The following is a 17,101-nucleotide window of genomic DNA, read 5'->3' on the forward strand; positions in this document are numbered from 1 at the left end:
GTTGAATGGCCTCAGCCAGAGTTGTCTCAGAGTGCAGTAGAAAGAGGACTGACAACGACAGAAACAACCCGACCAAGTGCGACGAGGGTGGGGATTATACCTGGCAAGTCAGCCTTTCTCGAGATTTCCCTCAGCTTATGATTGAAGATTGTAATGGGGATAGTGGCCAGGTGGATGCTGTTGACAAACAAAAACCGATAGTCACAGCTACGGAGTATAGTACGCCCAGTTTATCCGAGGCACTGGAACCAAGCCGAGGGGATTACCTATCGCAAAGACCATGCTACGCAATTATAATTGGGAGGATAAGGCGCTGGTGATTAGGACGACAAGTACCATTAAATAGATGGAATGGCGATTTCAAGATCAAGAAATTACTCATCGACAGGCTGGTTACGATCGACACGATAACAGGGGACTGTAACCCGCCATGACCTGGCTCGATGAAATCGCGCACCGCATGAGAGGCCATCTTGGTGGCATAACATTGTCTCGCTGACGTCTCCTTGACAACAGACCGAAGCTATTCCACCATTGAAAAGGGTCGGCCATGCGACCAGCCGCTTGTCTCATGGCAGGGGTCTGTGCTTCTGGTCAGCCAGCAATCCGGCTTAAATGGCCCCCAAGCTTACTCCAGGCACCTGCCACACAATGTTTCACGTCCAATTCATGTACCTACGTGCGCTGGGCAAATCCCCGCACAGCTTCCACAGTTCAGCTCAGCTGGAGAACATTCCTCTTACCACCAGGGGCGGTCTACAGTCTCCGGTTCAGGCCATTCATCTGTGGCCATGGCTACCTACCCCGTCCTGTCCACTGGGTAATTTCTTCACCGATCTAATCAGCTAGTTGGTGGAGCCCAAGTCTCTGCTAAATGATAGTCATAGCGCCAAGTCAGTCTAGCCGATGTCATGGACAACCCGTGGACAAAATCTGCATTCCTGTGAAGCATGCTTGTGGGAAGAAAAGCAAGGTAGAAATAGACGTTATGGAAACAGAAAGATGGAGAATCTACAGGGCAGTAATGCTGTCTGCATGATATCTGTGGCTGAGCGAGAGATCGCCGCGCAAGAACTCCTCGTGCCAGGAAATGAAGCCGGACGCTACTAAACAAGCGCGGTGATCAACGGCCTCACGCCATTCGTCCAATTCCCCAGAGCTGCAGACCATCAGCCACCGGCGTGTGTTGAATGGTGATGGTGATGCGGGCTGCTGCATGATCACCCGTTCTATATTTGTCTCCTTTCCTGGCCGTCGAGACTCGTACCACACTTTCCACCTTGCTTATCACAAACGCTTTATATGAGGTCGCCTGCCCACATCCCCCAAATTTGCAGGTGCTGTCATTCGTTTCTTGCTGCGACTAGCTACGATTAGCTGCAGACGCCCGATAATAATAATCATCATCTCCATGTTCAAGCGTCTCTAGGATCTGTCGTGACTGCGACCATGGCGACGGCATATACTGTCGCCTCTACGACATCCTCGACCGCATATGGATGGGAATCTAATTCCACGCTCTCTCCTCAATATAATGGGTTCTACACAGTGTCGCAAGAGCAGCAGCAGGAGCAACAAGTCGACCAAGAAACCGCGAGCGCATTTTGGAAGTTCCTTGCGGCTTGTTCATCGTACCTGGTGCTTGTAGGGTGTGTACTGACACTCCCGATTATCACAAGCGACGCCGCTAACTATCCATAAGATTTCTTGTAATTCCACTAGCATTTGGAAATGAATCGCATGGCGACAAGACATCCATGATCATTGCCGCATTGGTCTTGGTTGCGATCGGATACACGACATCCCTCATGTTGGTCTGCTTCCAAGGACGTGAGCGGGCATACTTGCTACACTCGCTGTTTCTGTACGTTCTACGACATCCTCCGAGTCTATCAACTAACCATCCCAGATCATGCACCGCATCAAACCTCCTCGCCCTACTGAACGTCTTGCTCAACGTCCTCTGTCGCAAATTGCCCCTGGGCACCCTCGAGATCGCCAGCCTCAGTCTTCCAAGCGTATTCGCACTTCTTTACGGCGCGGGAGCCTTATGGAGCTATGCGGGAGATTTCATGGTGGTGACCCGAGTGAGGAAGCATGAGAGTCCACTGACCGAGGAAGAAATGCAGCGACAACAACTGCAACGCCTGTTAGATCATAATTCCAAGGCCCCAAGCCCGAAGGTTGTTCAGAAGACATTCCGAGTCAGCGCTCCGGAGCGCATTAACCCAGGGAAAGGTTGGGATACGTTTACACCTGCGCGAGATGATGGGTATGGGAATCGGTGGACACCTGCCTGATACTGCATTTACTAATCACTATTGTTGACGCTCATAATCTGCCTCATAACTCTGAGCTTAATGAACTAATGTGCTTGAACGAATGCATTTGGATCGTATTAATTCAGCACTGGCTGTTTAGACTAACCTGTCTATCTACAGAGATATGATTGTCATTCCAGTGACCCGACCAACATGCATCTGACACTTTCAACCTTTCTTCCTCCAACTCAATCCCAAACCGCTCTCAGCTCCTCCGCAGCACGTCCGCATCGTTCTTCCACCATGCCTTTTCTCAACGAAAAACAATGGAAACCTAAAGCAGACCAAATCCTTTCCCTCACCACATACCATACCAGCAAGCGACCATGCACCATTTCCACAATAAATCCAACCTCCACGGCTTCTTCAGGGCTATCAAGGATCTCCATCTCAAGCACTAATAATAACCCGATGGCCAAACGACTCCATTCCCACCTCCATCATAGATACCTAGTCTACTCCAGATCATACCCTTCTACCTACCCCGTCTACCTCCACCTGAAAGACGCCACATGGCATATGTCATGCCCTCGTTCAACTCCAGCACCCAGCCCAGCTAAAACACCACTCACAGGAAGCATAGGTGACCACCTTGGCGCCGACCACCTGGTATTCCGACCAGAAGTCGGGACCATCCCGATTCGGTTCAACTACCCCTTTGTAATCAAGATGGCCGACACACCCACCTACGAAACAGCCCCCCAGGCCCTTTCTCGGTCATGTTCGCACGTGGGATCTCATGTAATCCCCTCCCTCCCCACGTGCGTGGTATATTTGGAACGCTTATCCGCAGAACTAGAGAGTGGTTCCCGCATCCCGCATCCCGCATCCTTGGTATATATGGGACGTATCTTAAGATGGCGTGGGTAGTTTGGAACCTGGTCGATTATTATTACGATGTATCATGTATGTCTACACGATGTATATAGATCGTCATCTGTCTGTATTCATACCAATGATATGGTGTGGTATGGTATGGTATGGTATAATCCAACGAGGTAGAGCGTCATCCATCCAGGTACTGTAGACCGTGTATATCATGAAGATGTCTATTATCATCTTCCCAGGGATTACTAACCCCGGATTGAAGAAGAAGGTGGTTCCTTTCATGGTATAATCTGTTTCTTTATGGTTAAGATAGGTACGAGACTATGCTCTGTGTTTCGTTTTCATTATGGGATTGTCTAATTGCTGGAGAGGAAGGTGATGCTGATTTATCTTGATGATTGGTGGGTCTTGGGGATTATGTATGGGGTAGATGAGGGAGAGAGAGAGGGAAGAAGGCAGGCTTGATTTATTGTTTGGGGTGGGATTCACCATTGACTGTGTGACTTGGATTAAGGGGGGAATAGATGCAGTGAGGGAGGTATTTATGGAATGGTCAGTGAGTGGCTGATCTGGAGGTGGCACTACTACAAGTGAGATATTGCTGCAAAGGTATCGGCATGACCCGTAGGCCACAAACGTGTACATTCAACTAGACCTAACTGGCGGACACCAGAACCTAAGTCAAAGCACGACGATATGTACAGCTGCAGACCTTCTGCACAAATCTCATCCGGAGGAATCACCGCACTTACACCGGGCGGCCGCGCCGTTCTAACATACCTGGCAACAACACGCAAGGAATACGACAGGTAAGGGGAAAGAACGAAGAACAACGAAGATACGAGAACCAACCTTGTACGGCTGACCAGCTGCGAATATGGTCAGAGTCAGCTGGATTATTTGTTCAATCATTAATGTAGTCATCCAAATTGGTGGGAGTAATCGGATCAAACCCGGATTCTGCGGGCGTCTCTCGGACGGATGGGGGCCTGCCCCGGCGCGAGTGGTATCGGTTCGGCTGCAACACACGTTCAGGCGGGCATCGCGGTATTGGCCACTCCATTGGAAGTGACCTGGCGCTTCGCCGCCGGAAGAGAGGAGGAGTCCTGTACAAACAGTTGATATCAGTCATACCCACACATCTAGAAACGCTTGAGCACTAGGCGACAGGCGAGGTCGATTGCCGTATGGTGGCCGGTTCGCTGCTCGTAAGCTACTTTGGCTTCTTGCGTGCACTTACGTCCAAGGATTCGATACCGCGTTTCTGGCCGGTCTCGGCTTTCTTGATGATCTTCCTTTTGGGGCGTGTCGGACGAGTTTCTCCCGGTTGGAAAACATCGTCCGGCAGGTCGAAGCTACGAGCGTCAATGGACATCACGAGCAGGGTGTATGCCACTCACTTGCGGACATGGGTGATCGCCAGATCATTAACCCCCGGCTGGTATCCTGCCCACGAGGTACACGTCGACTTGAAAATCTGGGCGTCGGTCGAGATATCCAGCGACCGGGAGGCGCCTACAAAGTCAGTGGAATCAAATAGGAGGAGGGTTCCACATACCTGGCTCTAGGGGCTTGAGTTCCAGACCGATGTAGTAGGTCGTGGTGTACATGATATGAGTGTCATCGGCGGGCTTGTTCTCGGCTGCCGCCACGTCAGTGTTCTCGGCTCCGTTCAGCGCGGCAGCCTCATGGGCGGCATCCTTCGTCTCATCGGTCGTCTCCGTCTTGGTGCCTTTGTCTTGGTACTTAGTGGATCCAGACTTGACGGCTTCAATTTCAGACTCGGACGAGACCAGATGGACCCGCTCAAATCCTTTGGGAAAGGGGTGAGCGACCGCGATCGTTGCTTTCCGATCCAGCGCTCCAACCAGGTGTCGGATCTTAGACTCAACCAAGCCAGACCACACCGACTCGGCCTCCTTGGTTCTGCTGGACGCCGTGATGCTGAGGTAGTACTTGTAATCGCCGGTGAAGAAGGTATGTCGCGCAAATAGATCTTCCCAGCGCGCCTGTTTCAAAAAGATCTTGTCCACAAGATCTCCACCACGCTGAAGCTCACGGAGGATGACGGCCTTGGTGGACATGGAAACGTTATGTGTCGCGCACATGGAGGGGTAGGCCGGGGTGATGATGGGCATGAGGTGGAATCGATCGCCGTGATAAATCTATACGTATTAATGTGTGCTCATGTCGAGAGAACGATTCGCCTACCTTGGGATTCCAGACCTTCATCTGAAGAGGTCCATCTTCAATCGGCTTCAACAAGACCGGCTGAGGCCAGGCCCATTTGTTCATAATCCGAAAGAACTTGCCCACAATCACCGAGCCAGTTGCCTGGGGGTACAATTGACACACTCTGGCGACCAACATAGCCCAAGCCACACCACCCGGGAAACCCACAATGTTCGAGTAAATCGCTCGTCCTATTATTAAGCTTAGCACAGTCCGTTTCACCGAGGCGGAGGGCTTACGTTGGGCCCAAAGTTTGATCGCGCGCAAGGCCAGCCGAAATGTCTTCTGCTGGGGCACAAGTTCCAGAATCTCATCGGTCACACGAGTGCCGTTCAGCGATCGAACCTCCCTCTCATCCAGTCCCCGCAGATAATCGTTGTTCTTGAGATCGAGGTTAATTGGGATCGCCGGCACAATCAGACGAGCAAAGATTAAATCGATACTGATGCCGGACAACTCGAGTTTAATAATCGGAACGTACGCATCGGGAACCGGAGTCATCTTCTCGATAGCGCCCGGAGGGGCCATCTTCTCGAGCACGGGCGGGAAATCCGAAAAGAAATCGTCAATCACGACATGCTTAGGGCCGACGACCAGGGTATCGATATCCGATCCTGCAAACACAAATCAATCCCGACTCATCTAATAGAAGAAGCATCCCACTCACCCGGCCCATAAACACCCAGGCGATAACTGCCGTATGTGAAGATCTTCCCTCCGGCGGCCTCTACAGCTGCCGGAGAGAGACCTTTCTTCCGACTCACGGTCTTGACGAATTCGAGGGTGACACGCTGGATGAGCTGAAGGACTTGTTTCCTACAGCGCAATTGAACTTAGCGCCAGGTCCACCACACTCATCGAACTCTTACCTCCGGTCCGTCTCCGCAGGGCTTTCGAAATTATTTTGAACCTTCAACTCGGTGATCAGGTCGTCATTCGCAGCAAGCTCGTCCGAGGTCGGAAGAACGGTGGAGATGGGAGGAGTGACTCCCCACTGTCGAACTGGTGGTGCCGTCATCTTGTAAGTCAACTAGATAATGCTATGCTGAAGCATGCGGTTGCGCGGTTACCAAGCAGCGGCTGGCACAAGGGAGAGAAAAGAACGACTGGCAAAGGAGGGAAGATATGTGCAACAAAGGAGATATCTGACGGGTCAACTCAAAGCAAGAAGCAAATGGAAAGAGAAAGGAAGAAGGGCGAAGGGGAATGCAGAGCAGCTTGATCGATCGGGCGAAATGAGGAGGCGTCGCGAAAAGAGGAAAGGCGCGCGCTGATTCAGCAGTCACGTGCATGATAACACGATCCACACGATAGCCACAGTACAACTATGAACTGATTGATGTGGTGGGCCTAGAAGTACGCAGAACTTTGTAATACTATTAACACTAGCATCCTTTCTCGATTTCTTCATACATAGTATCATTACCCCCTTAATCAGCCATCAGATCTGCTTACAAATTACGGCAGACTGTCAGTCCTTGTCAAAGAACTCCGCCAGCCGCTCATCCAGCCATCTGACATCGTCCTTGCTCTGGCCCGGTCCACCCGCCCAATCTACCAACGTTAGACACGTTCAATAAATGTAGCACGACACTTACGGCCCCAGATAGAAGGAAAGACATCGAGAGTTCCGATTCCCGACTGCATACAGGCAACCTCGTATTCCGAATCTTCCGGCCTATCGAGAGTCAGCTTGGCCATTAGGAGTGGGCAGCACTTACGGGAAGTAAAGGTCCGTCTTGCCAGGCAACACCAGGGTCTTTGCCTTGATGGCGCCCAACGCTTTCTCAAAGTCCCCATTATACGGCTCCTGCAGGGATACATCGCCATTCTGCCATGTTTGCAGCATCGTCAACAGGTTTCCAGGATCTGTAGCCATCAGCACCCTACTCAGTCTTCACCAACGCAGCAACCAACCTTTCGAAAGCGCCCAACTTTCCCAGAAATTCTGCATAAAATGCTCCAAATCCTTATACCCCAAAGCCGTCTCATACAACTTCTCCCTATAAAAAGCCTGCGAGAATCCCCTACCCCACCACCATCACCACCGCATTAGCATCACCCAACCCAAGTATATCCCATCCCATCACATCATATCAAAGAAACCAATAAACTCACCACCCCGCATACCCCCTCCCAAAAGCCCTCAACCCAACCTCCCTCTCCCTTTCCCCCCAAACCCTCAACGTCTCCCCCTCCTCCTCCTTCAACACCGCCCCCTCCCCGGCCCCCCTCGACACCACCCCCTTCGCAGCCAACAACGCCGTCTTGACCCCCTCCAAAAACACCTTATTATGCAACGACGTCCTGGCCGACCCACAAAACGGCACCACCAGATCCATGAACCCCGGATACTGCGTCGCCCACTGATAACTCTGCCCCGCACCCATCGACCATCCCAGCACCGCTCTCGCATGAGTGATTCCCAGATGCTTGGTGACGAGCTCATGCTGCGCACGCACATTATCGTAAAACGAACATTTAGGAAATGAGCCCGGGGCAGTATAATTCGACGGCGACGTCGACTGGCCGTTGCCGAAGAGGGCCGGGAGGATGATGTAGTATTTCTCCGGGTTGAGGGTTTTATCGGTGCCGATTAGCCAGTAGTTGTCTGAGAGTACTACATTCATCACCTATGAGTCTCATACCATGAATCTCCCCAACAAGGAGAGGGGAAGGGGGCAAGGATAGAGTGGAAGATGGTATGGGATGTACATACACCCCGAAAACCAAGTCGGATAGATAATAGCGGGGAAGGTAGGATCCCCAAACGTTTTGTATGCGATGTGAGCGTTTAGGAGCTTTTCGCCGCTTTGGAGGGCCCAGTCGCCGAGGGGGTAGGTTGAGTAGTCGGGTTGGGACATTGTGGGGATACACTATATATATGATTGGGGATTGTTGAGGTAGTTTGTAGTGCTGTGAGAGGAGTAGAGACGGATGGGATGGGATGAGGGGTGGTGGTGCAGGTGGTGCAGGTGGATTTACATATGGCGGCTATTGTCGGTCGGAGGGCCGAATGTCGAGCACCCCGCGTTTGGCTATCTCTCGGGGATTAGGGACTACGGGCGTTGGATAGGGATAGCGGAGGGTTCTATTGGGATTAGATATGCTGGTTCTAGTAGTTTGGGGTGTTGGCTTATCGTGTTTGAGGTTAGTGGAGTGGAGTGGATTGGATGGGCTTATCGGGGTGGTGATAAGGCATGCTTCTAAGTGCTCTTCTATCGATCTCTGCGTATATACATCTACTGATATCTGTCGAAGTGATACACCCCTCCACGTTATACTTCAAGAAGTAGAATTCAACTCCACGCCGCAACAAGCTCACACAGCGTCTCCTCTCCACCCACATTTCCCGGGAATACAACAAACGGCACTCCGGCATGTCGTGACGTCGGCTCATCACATCGCCATAATGGCACTCCTGGTGCAGCTTGTCCGATGATCATGGCGCGCTTGATGTTCAGGCCTTTTGTTGCTGCGTCGGATGAGGTGATTCCGCCCTGTGGGAAGTAAGTCAGTCATGGAATCATCAGACTCAATTGTGTCTTCCTACAGGGAAAGAGGATAGAAGGAAAGGTTGAAAACCTACTTTGGCAATGATATACCGCGGACGAACTTCCACCCGCTTCAACACTTCCACCAACGCCTCCGCAACCTTGGATCCAATCGCCAAACTAGACAACTCATCCTGTCCGGTGATTAACCGCCGACTCGTCATGACGAGTGTGTCTGTTCCCGCGAGCAGATGAGACTCGACCTCCTTCACAACGCGGGCAATCACGGACTCGGACTGATCGGTGGAGGCGATCAGCTCTTCGACGCTCAATTCAATAATGGCGAGGGTGTTGGAACCGGAGGGGCCGCGGCGGTCAGTAAGAACTTTCAGCTGGGCAGTGGTCTTGGGGACGTAGGAGCCGGCGACTATGAGGGCGCCCGTTTGTCTGGGTTTTGGCAAGGAGAGGTCCTGCGCCGTGAGAGGTGGTTGGGAGCGGATGCCGAGAGTGGTGGACACAAAGGCAGCGCCAGTGCGGTAGAGGTAGTGTTTCGCTTTGCCTTCAAGCAGGGATTGGGATTTGGCTGTTGAGGGAGTTAGCGGGTAAGAGGAGGTTGGTTGGTGAAGCTTGCCTTGAAGAAGACCAGCGACAAAGACATGCATGTCTGATTCAGCAGCAGCATTGACAACCACCACGCCTCCTTTGGGAATGGCTAGGAGCTTCTCGCAGACAGCATTGGGTCCTCCCACTCGGATGTCTTCAATCGTGACGGAATGGATTTGCTCCGGCGTGAACCGTCCGGGAGCCTTCTCCATCACATAGTCGCGTAGGTTCGAGCTCTTGTATCCAAACGTTGCATCGCGGGCAAATTGAGTCGCACCAGCTGGGACGAGATTCTCGCCTTCGGCTACATAGTGCACGTTGTTGATGGTAAGTCGTCCGCCCTGAAAGAAAAAGGGCGCGAGCACAATGGCGTCTGCGAGACCAAAGACGGACTGCGCGACGTCGGCTTCGAGGGGAAAGTGACCGCGGAGAGTGCTGTCGCCGCGCAAAACGATATCGACCGTGGTTCCAGCAATCTTGGCAGCTTGTAGGACATTTTCGCAGATGGTCCGTATCAACCTTTCGGCCTCGATCGGGGGCAGAGCGCGCGAATTGGTCAGGATGAAGAAGCCCGGCGCTGAGCTTTGTTGCAATTCCTCGAGTAGAGTCGGAATGTCCCACACGGTGAGGACGGAGATATCATGGCAGGTCTGGGTGCCCGTTGGGTCATCGTCAAGCACAACGAGGCGACTAAGAGAGGCGCTGGAAAGGAGCTCGGAGATCTGGTCTTGCGCGTCAATGGGAGACTCTGGTGGTAGCTGAGCCAGTGTGCTCTGGCGTGGAACCACGGGATATTCACGAGAAATTGCCATTGTTGACCTGAATTGATCTGGGGAGGTGAAATGACCAGAAAGTATAAAGCATGAAGTATGAAGCTGAAGCATGAGCTGAAGCATGAGCGAAGGTGGAGGGGAAGCGGGGATCGGCCAGAAGTCCGAAGCTGGCCCCGCAGCAGCCAGGATTCATCATATCCAAAATGTCTGGGTCGATTATCATATGCAACTCATGTCTCGCATGCTATCGACAAAAATCTAAACTCAACAAACATGCACCCATGCAATACCCCAAGCGCCGTGACATGTGCAGAGATGCAAGCCGGTCATCGTGTGAGCCGTGACTGAACGCGGATATTCCAAGCAAGAACAAAAGGAAAATGAATGATCGCACAGATGGCTTCCAATCCGTCATTATACATGCCTCCCTTTTTCCATGATAAGCAAATCCCAGTGGTTTCCCGACACTCCCCAACCCTCATCCCGACGCGATCGATGAAAAGCAGAAACAAACCACCCTAAGCAGGACATAGGAGAGAGCATTAGCAGACACGTCGAGATCAACGTAGCATGTAGAGCATAACACAAAAGGGAAAGTTGAAAGACCGCAAGTCTTAGCCGACAACACTGCGGAAGCTGAGCGCTTCCAGGAAGCCTCCGAGGTCTTCCTTTTGCACTTCCACCACACAGTGCTCGAAGCTATCAATGCGCACCCGAGCGCTGGTTTCTTGCACCACTTCTTGGAACGCAATGCCAAATCGGTTCCGCAGGAGATGCTTGTTGGTTCGCAGATCCTGCTCGTCCTCGGACTCAGACTCGGATTCCGACGATGATTCCTCAGTATCCTCCTCGTCATCGTCGTCCCCATTCTCAGCGCGCTCTGCAGCGCGCTTGGCGCGACGTTCTTCGCGCTCCTTTCGCTTCTTCTCTTTGGCTTCTTTCTTTGCGCGTCGCTCTTCCCGGCGTTTCGCCAACGCGGCAAAGTCGACCACTCCGCCACCACCTCCGGTACCCACGACAACGTAGAGACCTCGATCCTCGTCCAGCCCGGCAAGAACAAGAGGAGTGCCCAGAGCCCGCCTACGGCCGACCTTGACAGTGTCTCCTCGTTCTCGTTCTTGCACTCGAATAGCCTCTGCGACCCACAATGCCAGCTTCGTCAATGCCCCGGGGTTCGTGAAGAGCTTCACGTCCGGGCCGTCTTTAACCACGGCAATGCGGAATGCTCGCAGGTGACGAATCTGGTGCTTTGCGAGTAGCGACGTACCGGTGCGAAGGATAGCCCGGTGGAGGTGCTGGGCTAGAGGGAGTGAAGATTGAAGGAGCGTGGGGGATTCCGAAGTCAGTGACAAGGCGTCATAGGCACTCCAGAACCGAGGAAGAAGACTGGCCAGATCGGACTCGGTAGACCCGTCGTCATTAGGCGTCGGAGCCGTTCGGGACGCGCGTTTGGCATCCCATATCCCGGGTGCTTCCTCGGGTCCGACCTCAAGAATTGCACCGATAATAACACCCACATCGGTGGCGGACAGACAGGCTTTCCACCCCCAGCAGCGGACAAACCCCCATCCCTCACGAGAAGCGGCATGTCCAGACGCCTCCGGCGGGACAAGTCCGTCCAAGCCGTACATCGGCGCATACTTCAATAGGCGTTGGCGCAATACCCGCTTCAGCTCCATGTCCATGTGGGTATAGCTTTGGTGGCTTTGGTTCAGACTAATGCCCATTTTGGCCAGCAGTTTGTGTAATCGTTTCTTTCCGTTTTCCGTCCAGACATGAAGCCTGGATGCTAGGTACGGGCTGTGCAGCATGCTGTCGTAGAGCGACCAATGTCGCACGAGGATGAACCGAGGTTCGGGGGACAGACGGATCGACTTGTCTGTCGGTGACCTGGCTGTAGTGGGAATGACACCGTTGATCTCCCCTCGGATGTCGCGGTCGCGCTCATAGGGGTCTGGAGGGTTCAATCGTAGAACTTCATCGCGCAGTATCTGCCGTATTCGTTCGCCTCTCTCTCCACCCCAGCCAGCCGAGCCTCCGTACTCCAACGCATTGGACACACCCACTCCAGACATTGTACGGCCACTCAACTCCAAGCTCGAGACACCCACAATGGCCAGCCACAGTAGATCGTTGTCTTCACGACCGAGCTCGGATGCAAGGGAATAGACAAGGGAGGATATCGGTTCCGAATACGACGTTCCTGACGAATAGTAACCCTGTAGCACCGCCTCGTGCTTCCTCTTCAGGCGCAACAATCGCCGCCGCAACGTGCGCGCAGATGGCGGCTTCGGCTGTACCGGCGATGGTGAATCTGACGTTGGCGTAACGGAGCGTGACGAATTTGACGAATCATGCCCCAACCTCCGCGGACGAGACGGCGACGAGATGAGGTAGGACCCCTACAGACACATTAGCACCAGCCCAAGGACCACCCCTACCATGACATCGAACGAAACCCACCGAATCACTCCTCCTTCGCTGACGCGGGGGCCCATCCTCATCATCCGACTCGTCATCATCATCCTGGCGCGACCACGATTTGCGCTTCTTCGAATCCGAACTCGAGGGGTGGTCCGTATCACGGTCACTCTCCGAATCGTCCGCATCCTCATCCTCTTCATCCACCTCCGGCATAGCCAACAACTCACAGTATGCCTCCCGCTCCTTACCTAGCTCCTCCTCAATATCCCCATCGTCATATACCACAATACCTCCATTCCCCGATGTATACCCCGTCGTAATACACCCCTTCTCCACGCCGCGCGATTTCCGTCTCGCATTGACATTCATCTCGCCCACCGCAGGCTGTCCCTCACCCCCGAACACATTCGCCAGATTCCACGGCCGCCGCGCGTCAAACACCCAGACCTCGACCCCTCCCATATCCCCCTCCTCCTCTTCCTCTTCGGGATTACTCAAGCAGAGGATCTCACTCAAATCCACCAGCCCGCCCACACCCAGACAGACGACAACACCACCACTCCCCCCATGTGTCGTCCGCATGGGCTTCACCAACTCCTCCCCGGCGCGAGCGAGATCGCCATACCCCGCCACCGGTTGGATCTTATGCGGGATGTAGTCGCGCTTCAAGAGAGCCGTGAGGATTCGGCAGGCACAGAGCGCATCGGGTTCGAGGGCCACGAGGATCAGCACGGGCGGGGAGAGCGGGTGATGGGAGCGAAGGAGCTGTTGGTAGAGATGGGAGATGAGTTGTCGAGGGAGATACATGGCGAGAGGGCGAGGAGGGAATGGAATTAGAGGGATTCTCTAACCCTCGAACCGACACGACGAAGCAATAACGGTGGACTAGTATTTAGTGGGTAGGACGCGGGTGGGTAGGCGTAGTGACGAGAGGGAGGCAGGCCGTGGAGGAAGGAAGACACAGAACGGCCTTGGTTGGAGGGAAGAACGGAGGAGATGAGAACGATAGATGGCTCAGAGGCACCAGAATCAAATCCACTCCATTGTGATTGATTTTATTGTTGTTGTTGTTGGTCGTGTTCTTCGTGGCGAGGAGGATTGTGTGCCGGGGAAACTGGGCGCTGTAATAATCGGACGGCGCGCGCATCTCCAGCCCGGCGACGCGTCTGGCACGTGCGGAGTTCGCCGCCAAGACCCTCCCCATTTACGGCCCTGCAGGATTTCGGCTGCTCGTCGGCATGTTGCAGATTCGCAGCCCCCGTTCTTCAGAATGTGGTACATAGGGCTTGGTTCGAGGGTTGGAATGGGTTGGCGTTTCTGGATCCCCGATCGAAGCATGGGTTATTCAGGCCTGGTCGGCCTTGGTGTTCGTCCATAGTCTCAATGCATATCGCCCGGGCTGGGTCGGTCGTCAAGAAACAGTGTATTCGCTATGTATACATGCCAGATTGATTAAAGAAGTAAAATGAAATGGGAACACCGGAAACGCCATCCCGCGCTGTCTTGTCAATACAGAGTCTTGATGCAGACGTGCTCTAGGTCGGCGATGGCATCCGGAACGGCGACCGATTGCGAAATAAGAGCAATACACAGTATAATCGCATTAGCGCAAGTCTATAGCGTCAGGTCAAGCTGGGGACCCGCCCAAGATTGACCCGGTCAGCCAGGCAGCAGCACATGCGCCCAGCACGGAAACCCCGATGAACCGCTTCTGCCACGTAGATTCCTCAGACATTTTCGCAGCCCCGACCTTTGTCCTGACCGTGTGATGCGGGGAAGACTGATGCGCACTCGCATCCTCCCGCACGAGGGACTCATTCTGCCTAGCAAGAGACTCTTGGTCGCGTGCGCGCCATTTCGCCACGAGCCGGGCAATCTCAATCAGATCCTCCCTCAACGAGCCGGGCTCGGTTGTATTGAGATTCTCAACTTCGACATTCTGCACATTCCCGAAGAAATCCGCCACGGTCCGTAGGCGCCCCTCCTGCTCGCCACCGGGGAACAGATCCCACCGCACGCCCGGCTGGGAATGGATCTTAGACTCGTCGTACGAATCGAACAAATCGCCCAGCGTGAGCTTGGAGTTGGCACTCGTCACCTGGGTCTCCAAAAACTCCAGCACATAGTATGTCCAGCGGTCAATCACCGCAACCCCCACATCGTTGTCCGCATGGTGAGAGTAGGAAGACTGGTCAAGCGCACTGGATCCGGTCGCGATGATGTTCGGCGAGTAGAAATGTGTGTACATGGTGTTCGCCTGGCATGTATCGATCATGAACAATAGCTCGTGGTAGCGCTTCTTCTCCCACATCTGACCAAAGGCGTCCGCTAGGTCCCATGCCCCGATTTCCTCCGAGTCTTGGAACTTCAGGAACTGGTCTCCTCCGTGGCCAGTCATGTAAACCAAAACGTTGCTTCCCGCATCGGAGCCCAAGCGTTTGCTGCGCGGCACATCTTCGTCCAGGCGATCGGTCAGGAGGCGGATGAAGTTCTCCACGGTGACCTCGTACCCCCGATAGTCCACCTCGATGTTGTCGCCGTAAAGATCGACTGCGCGGTCGGCGTTGCTGTATACAGTTCCTGGGAATGCATTGCGAGGGTTGCAGGCCATGTCATCGGGAAGCATCAGGATGATCTGCGAGTCGGGGATGCCCAACCGCTTGACGGTCCGGTAGAGGGAGAGGACATTGGCGAGATGGCGGTAGTTGAACCAGAATCGGGAGGTCGAAACGAGAACAGCCCAGTTGGAGGTGTGTTCGGAGGAGACTGCAACAGTGATGAGAAATAGAACGAGTGGAAGGACTCGGAGGAGTCCAGAGTAGAGCGTCGGCATGGCTAATGATGGGGAATTAACCATCAGACGCCTTCAACGGCGACTCGGCAGTGAGTGATGATGGATGATCAATCAACGCATTCCTGAGGCCGAAAGGCGGAGACGGGGGCGGAGATACGCTAACCGGTTGTGGTATGGCCCTGTCAGTGACGTAATCGGTCTCTTATCCAGATTGTCGTTGATGTTTATTTTCGTTCTATGTCTTCTATTGTCTTTCAGTAATCGCAGCTATGGTGCACAATACGGTAAACTACTCCGTGGATAGATAAGGTGAGCCTACGTCAAACATGCGAAAAATTAATTTACGCAACGTCAGAAGTTAGCAACTTGGTTGAGATAGCTAACCATGTTGGCTGAAGTAGGAAGTGGCCAACGAAGTTAAGCTCGGCAGAGAGAATTGCTGATACATACATACTCCTAGGGACCGCCAAGCATGACAGGAGGCATTGTAAGGCCAACTGGTACGGGTCCTGCTGGTCGACTTGGTCGTGGTGGACCAGGAAGTTGGTCCTACGGCTCTGGAGCAGCCAGGGGCGCAAGAACAGCAGAAGGCGACTTGGCTAGACGGGCATCTAGCTTGATGAGCGTTTTCCTGGCACTCTCCAAGCGCTTGGGTTATATATCACTAGCACAGGTCTTCCGAGAGCTCAGCCGAAGTCGATGTTGATGGGCATGCATCTGAGTGCTACCATCCGGGGCATACCCAATGAAAAACGGATCAAAACATCCTCGGTTAGCCTTGTCAACCTCCGAGTTATAGACCTGTTGTATGATGTTACTATCATACGAGGCATTGTCTTTGAGGGCCTTGAATTCCATGTCCCGTCTTCGATTTCTCCACCTCTCCATATCCCACGAGAACCTTCTCCACGTGCTCTGGACATCCTGTGCATACCTCTGCAGCAATTCCCGAACCACAACCAGAATTACGTCACGATCCATCGTGGATTCTTTTCCAAAGGGGGCACAAAAGTGCACGCATGTCGGCTTGATGCATGTGCCCAGGGGGTCTGTCAAGCAGAAGAAACTCCTGGAAAGTTCAAGGCGCGCATATGCCGCCTCGTAGTCGTAGTAGTAGGCCTTTCCATGGGTCCACCTGCCCTCAAGCGCCTTTGTTACCCCGACTTGAAACCTTGGGGTTGGGACACTGGGAAATGGGGGTGCTGGCTCCAAGAGGAGCTCTGGTAATGGACATGGCGTTTCGGACAGGCCTGGTAATAGTTGGATCCAGGATACACGAGGCGACAAGCCGGGGCCCGAAGTCGCTTCGACGGCTGTGGCATCCGGTATTTCGGCACTGAACACGTCGGACTCGACATCGGTATCCTGGAGACCCTCAATGGCATCTGGCATGGGCGACATCTGCCGGTTCAATGTCTGGGACATCTCCCAAGCTTTCTGTAGGTGCTGAATTGAGTTTTGATATTCCAGAAGGAGCTGGAGGAGATATAGGAGCGAGGGCCGGGGGGATCGAACTAGAGGGCACACATTCGGTGCCCTTCTTACGCTTCTTGGTGGGTACCAGTCTTGGGGAATCAGGAGATACCATCATGGCGGGCCGAGCTAGAAAGTATATCTGATGTACAACCAATA

General features: G+C 53.5%; 6 protein-coding genes across 6 annotated transcripts; 1 reads left to right on the plus strand and 5 right to left on the minus strand.

Annotated features, from left to right (window-relative positions):
* The first annotated feature begins 1,334 nt into the window (after window positions 1-1,334).
* On the plus strand, window positions 1,335-2,430 carry BO80DRAFT_130324 (uncharacterized protein). Its single transcript, XM_025713578.1, has 3 exons — window positions 1,335-1,649; window positions 1,703-1,864; window positions 1,910-2,430. Exons 1-3 carry the CDS (start codon window positions 1,450-1,452, stop codon window positions 2,298-2,300), a joined length of 753 nt encoding a protein of 250 aa, XP_025579534.1. The 5' UTR covers window positions 1,335-1,449; the 3' UTR covers window positions 2,301-2,430.
* Window positions 2,431-3,762: 1,332 nt separating this feature from the next.
* BO80DRAFT_397569 (polynucleotide adenylyltransferase) lies at window positions 3,763-6,684 on the minus strand. The gene is made up of 8 exons (XM_025717386.1): window positions 6,251-6,684; window positions 6,049-6,197; window positions 5,621-5,995; window positions 5,361-5,572; window positions 4,708-5,314; window positions 4,550-4,664; window positions 4,390-4,504; window positions 3,763-4,255 (listed from the first exon to the last, which is right to left on the minus strand). Exons 1-8 carry the CDS (start codon window positions 6,397-6,399, stop codon window positions 4,181-4,183), a joined length of 1,797 nt encoding a protein of 598 aa, XP_025579535.1. The 5' UTR covers window positions 6,400-6,684; the 3' UTR covers window positions 3,763-4,180.
* A 55-nt stretch (window positions 6,685-6,739) lies between these two features.
* On the minus strand, window positions 6,740-8,328 carry BO80DRAFT_372541 (homoserine acetyltransferase family protein). Its single transcript, XM_025716528.1, has 6 exons — window positions 8,101-8,328; window positions 7,500-8,001; window positions 7,299-7,408; window positions 7,103-7,250; window positions 6,980-7,059; window positions 6,740-6,935 (listed from the first exon to the last, which is right to left on the minus strand). The coding sequence occupies exons 1-6, from the start codon at window positions 8,243-8,245 to the stop codon at window positions 6,853-6,855; spliced, it is 1,068 nt and encodes a 355-aa protein (XP_025579536.1). The 5' UTR covers window positions 8,246-8,328; the 3' UTR covers window positions 6,740-6,852.
* Window positions 8,329-8,556: 228 nt separating this feature from the next.
* Window positions 8,557-10,340, minus strand: BO80DRAFT_490341 (uncharacterized protein). Its single transcript, XM_025723630.1, has 3 exons — window positions 9,507-10,340; window positions 8,971-9,458; window positions 8,557-8,881 (listed from the first exon to the last, which is right to left on the minus strand). Exons 1-3 carry the CDS (start codon window positions 10,288-10,290, stop codon window positions 8,681-8,683), a joined length of 1,473 nt encoding a protein of 490 aa, XP_025579537.1. The 5' UTR covers window positions 10,291-10,340; the 3' UTR covers window positions 8,557-8,680.
* Window positions 10,341-10,413: 73 nt separating this feature from the next.
* BO80DRAFT_490342 (cell division control protein 45) lies at window positions 10,414-15,508 on the minus strand (the record flags this gene model as incomplete). The annotated part of the gene is made up of 4 exons (XM_025723631.1): window positions 10,414-12,653; window positions 12,715-12,801; window positions 13,012-13,317; window positions 14,483-15,508. The coding sequence occupies 4 exons, from the start codon at window positions 15,506-15,508 to the stop codon at window positions 10,866-10,868; spliced, it is 3,207 nt and encodes a 1,068-aa protein (XP_025579538.1). The 3' UTR covers window positions 10,414-10,865.
* A 510-nt stretch (window positions 15,509-16,018) lies between these two features.
* On the minus strand, window positions 16,019-17,082 carry BO80DRAFT_461113 (uncharacterized protein; the record flags this gene model as incomplete). The annotated part of the gene is made up of 2 exons (XM_025722429.1): window positions 16,135-17,082; window positions 16,019-16,080 (listed from the first exon to the last, which is right to left on the minus strand). Exons 1-2 carry the CDS (start codon window positions 16,892-16,894, stop codon window positions 16,019-16,021), a joined length of 822 nt encoding a protein of 273 aa, XP_025579539.1. The 5' UTR covers window positions 16,895-17,082.
* Window positions 17,083-17,101: the final 19 nt, after the last annotated feature.

This window comes from Aspergillus ibericus (assembly GCF_003184845.1).
Source record: "Aspergillus ibericus CBS 121593 unplaced genomic scaffold BO80scaffold_3, whole genome shotgun sequence".
Lineage (NCBI taxonomy): Eukaryota > Fungi > Ascomycota > Eurotiomycetes > Eurotiales > Aspergillaceae > Aspergillus > Aspergillus ibericus.

What these genes read in the sequence shown, in the direction of transcription:
- BO80DRAFT_130324 (XM_025713578.1), top strand. Translation starts at nt 1,450, where the DNA reads ATGGCGACGGCATATACTGTCGCCTCTACGACATCCTCGACCGCATAT. An exon ending in TCGTACCTGGTGCTTGTAGG is followed by an intron (nt 1,650 to 1,702) that starts GTGTGTACTGAC and finishes ACTATCCATAAG; the next exon opens with ATTTCTTGTAATTCCACTAG. An exon ending in TTGCTACACTCGCTGTTTCT is followed by an intron (nt 1,865 to 1,909) that starts GTACGTTCTACG and finishes TAACCATCCCAG; the next exon opens with ATCATGCACCGCATCAAACC.
- BO80DRAFT_397569 (XM_025717386.1), bottom strand. Translation starts at nt 6,399, where the DNA reads ATGACGGCACCACCAGTTCGACAGTGGGGAGTCACTCCTCCCATCTCC. An exon ending in GATCAAACTTTGGGCCCAAC is followed by an intron (nt 5,573 to 5,620) that starts GTAAGCCCTCCG and finishes GCTTAATAATAG; the next exon opens with GACGAGCGATTTACTCGAAC. An exon ending in TGAAGGTCTGGAATCCCAAG is followed by an intron (nt 5,315 to 5,360) that starts GTAGGCGAATCG and finishes TAATACGTATAG; the next exon opens with ATTTATCACGGCGATCGATT.
- BO80DRAFT_372541 (XM_025716528.1), bottom strand. Translation starts at nt 8,245, where the DNA reads ATGTCCCAACCCGACTACTCAACCTACCCCCTCGGCGACTGGGCCCTC. An exon ending in TCCGACTTGGTTTTCGGGGT is followed by an intron (nt 8,002 to 8,100) that starts GTATGTACATCC and finishes TGATGAATGTAG; the next exon opens with TACTCTCAGACAACTACTGG. An exon ending in CTTTCCTTCTATCTGGGGCC is followed by an intron (nt 6,936 to 6,979) that starts GTAAGTGTCGTG and finishes TAACGTTGGTAG; the next exon opens with ATTGGGCGGGTGGACCGGGC.
- BO80DRAFT_490341 (XM_025723630.1), bottom strand. Translation starts at nt 10,290, where the DNA reads ATGGCAATTTCTCGTGAATATCCCGTGGTTCCACGCCAGAGCACACTG. An exon ending in TGTCGCTGGTCTTCTTCAAG is followed by an intron (nt 9,459 to 9,506) that starts GCAAGCTTCACC and finishes CTCCCTCAACAG; the next exon opens with CCAAATCCCAATCCCTGCTT. An exon ending in CGCGGTATATCATTGCCAAA is followed by an intron (nt 8,882 to 8,970) that starts GTAGGTTTTCAA and finishes TACTTCCCACAG; the next exon opens with GGCGGAATCACCTCATCCGA.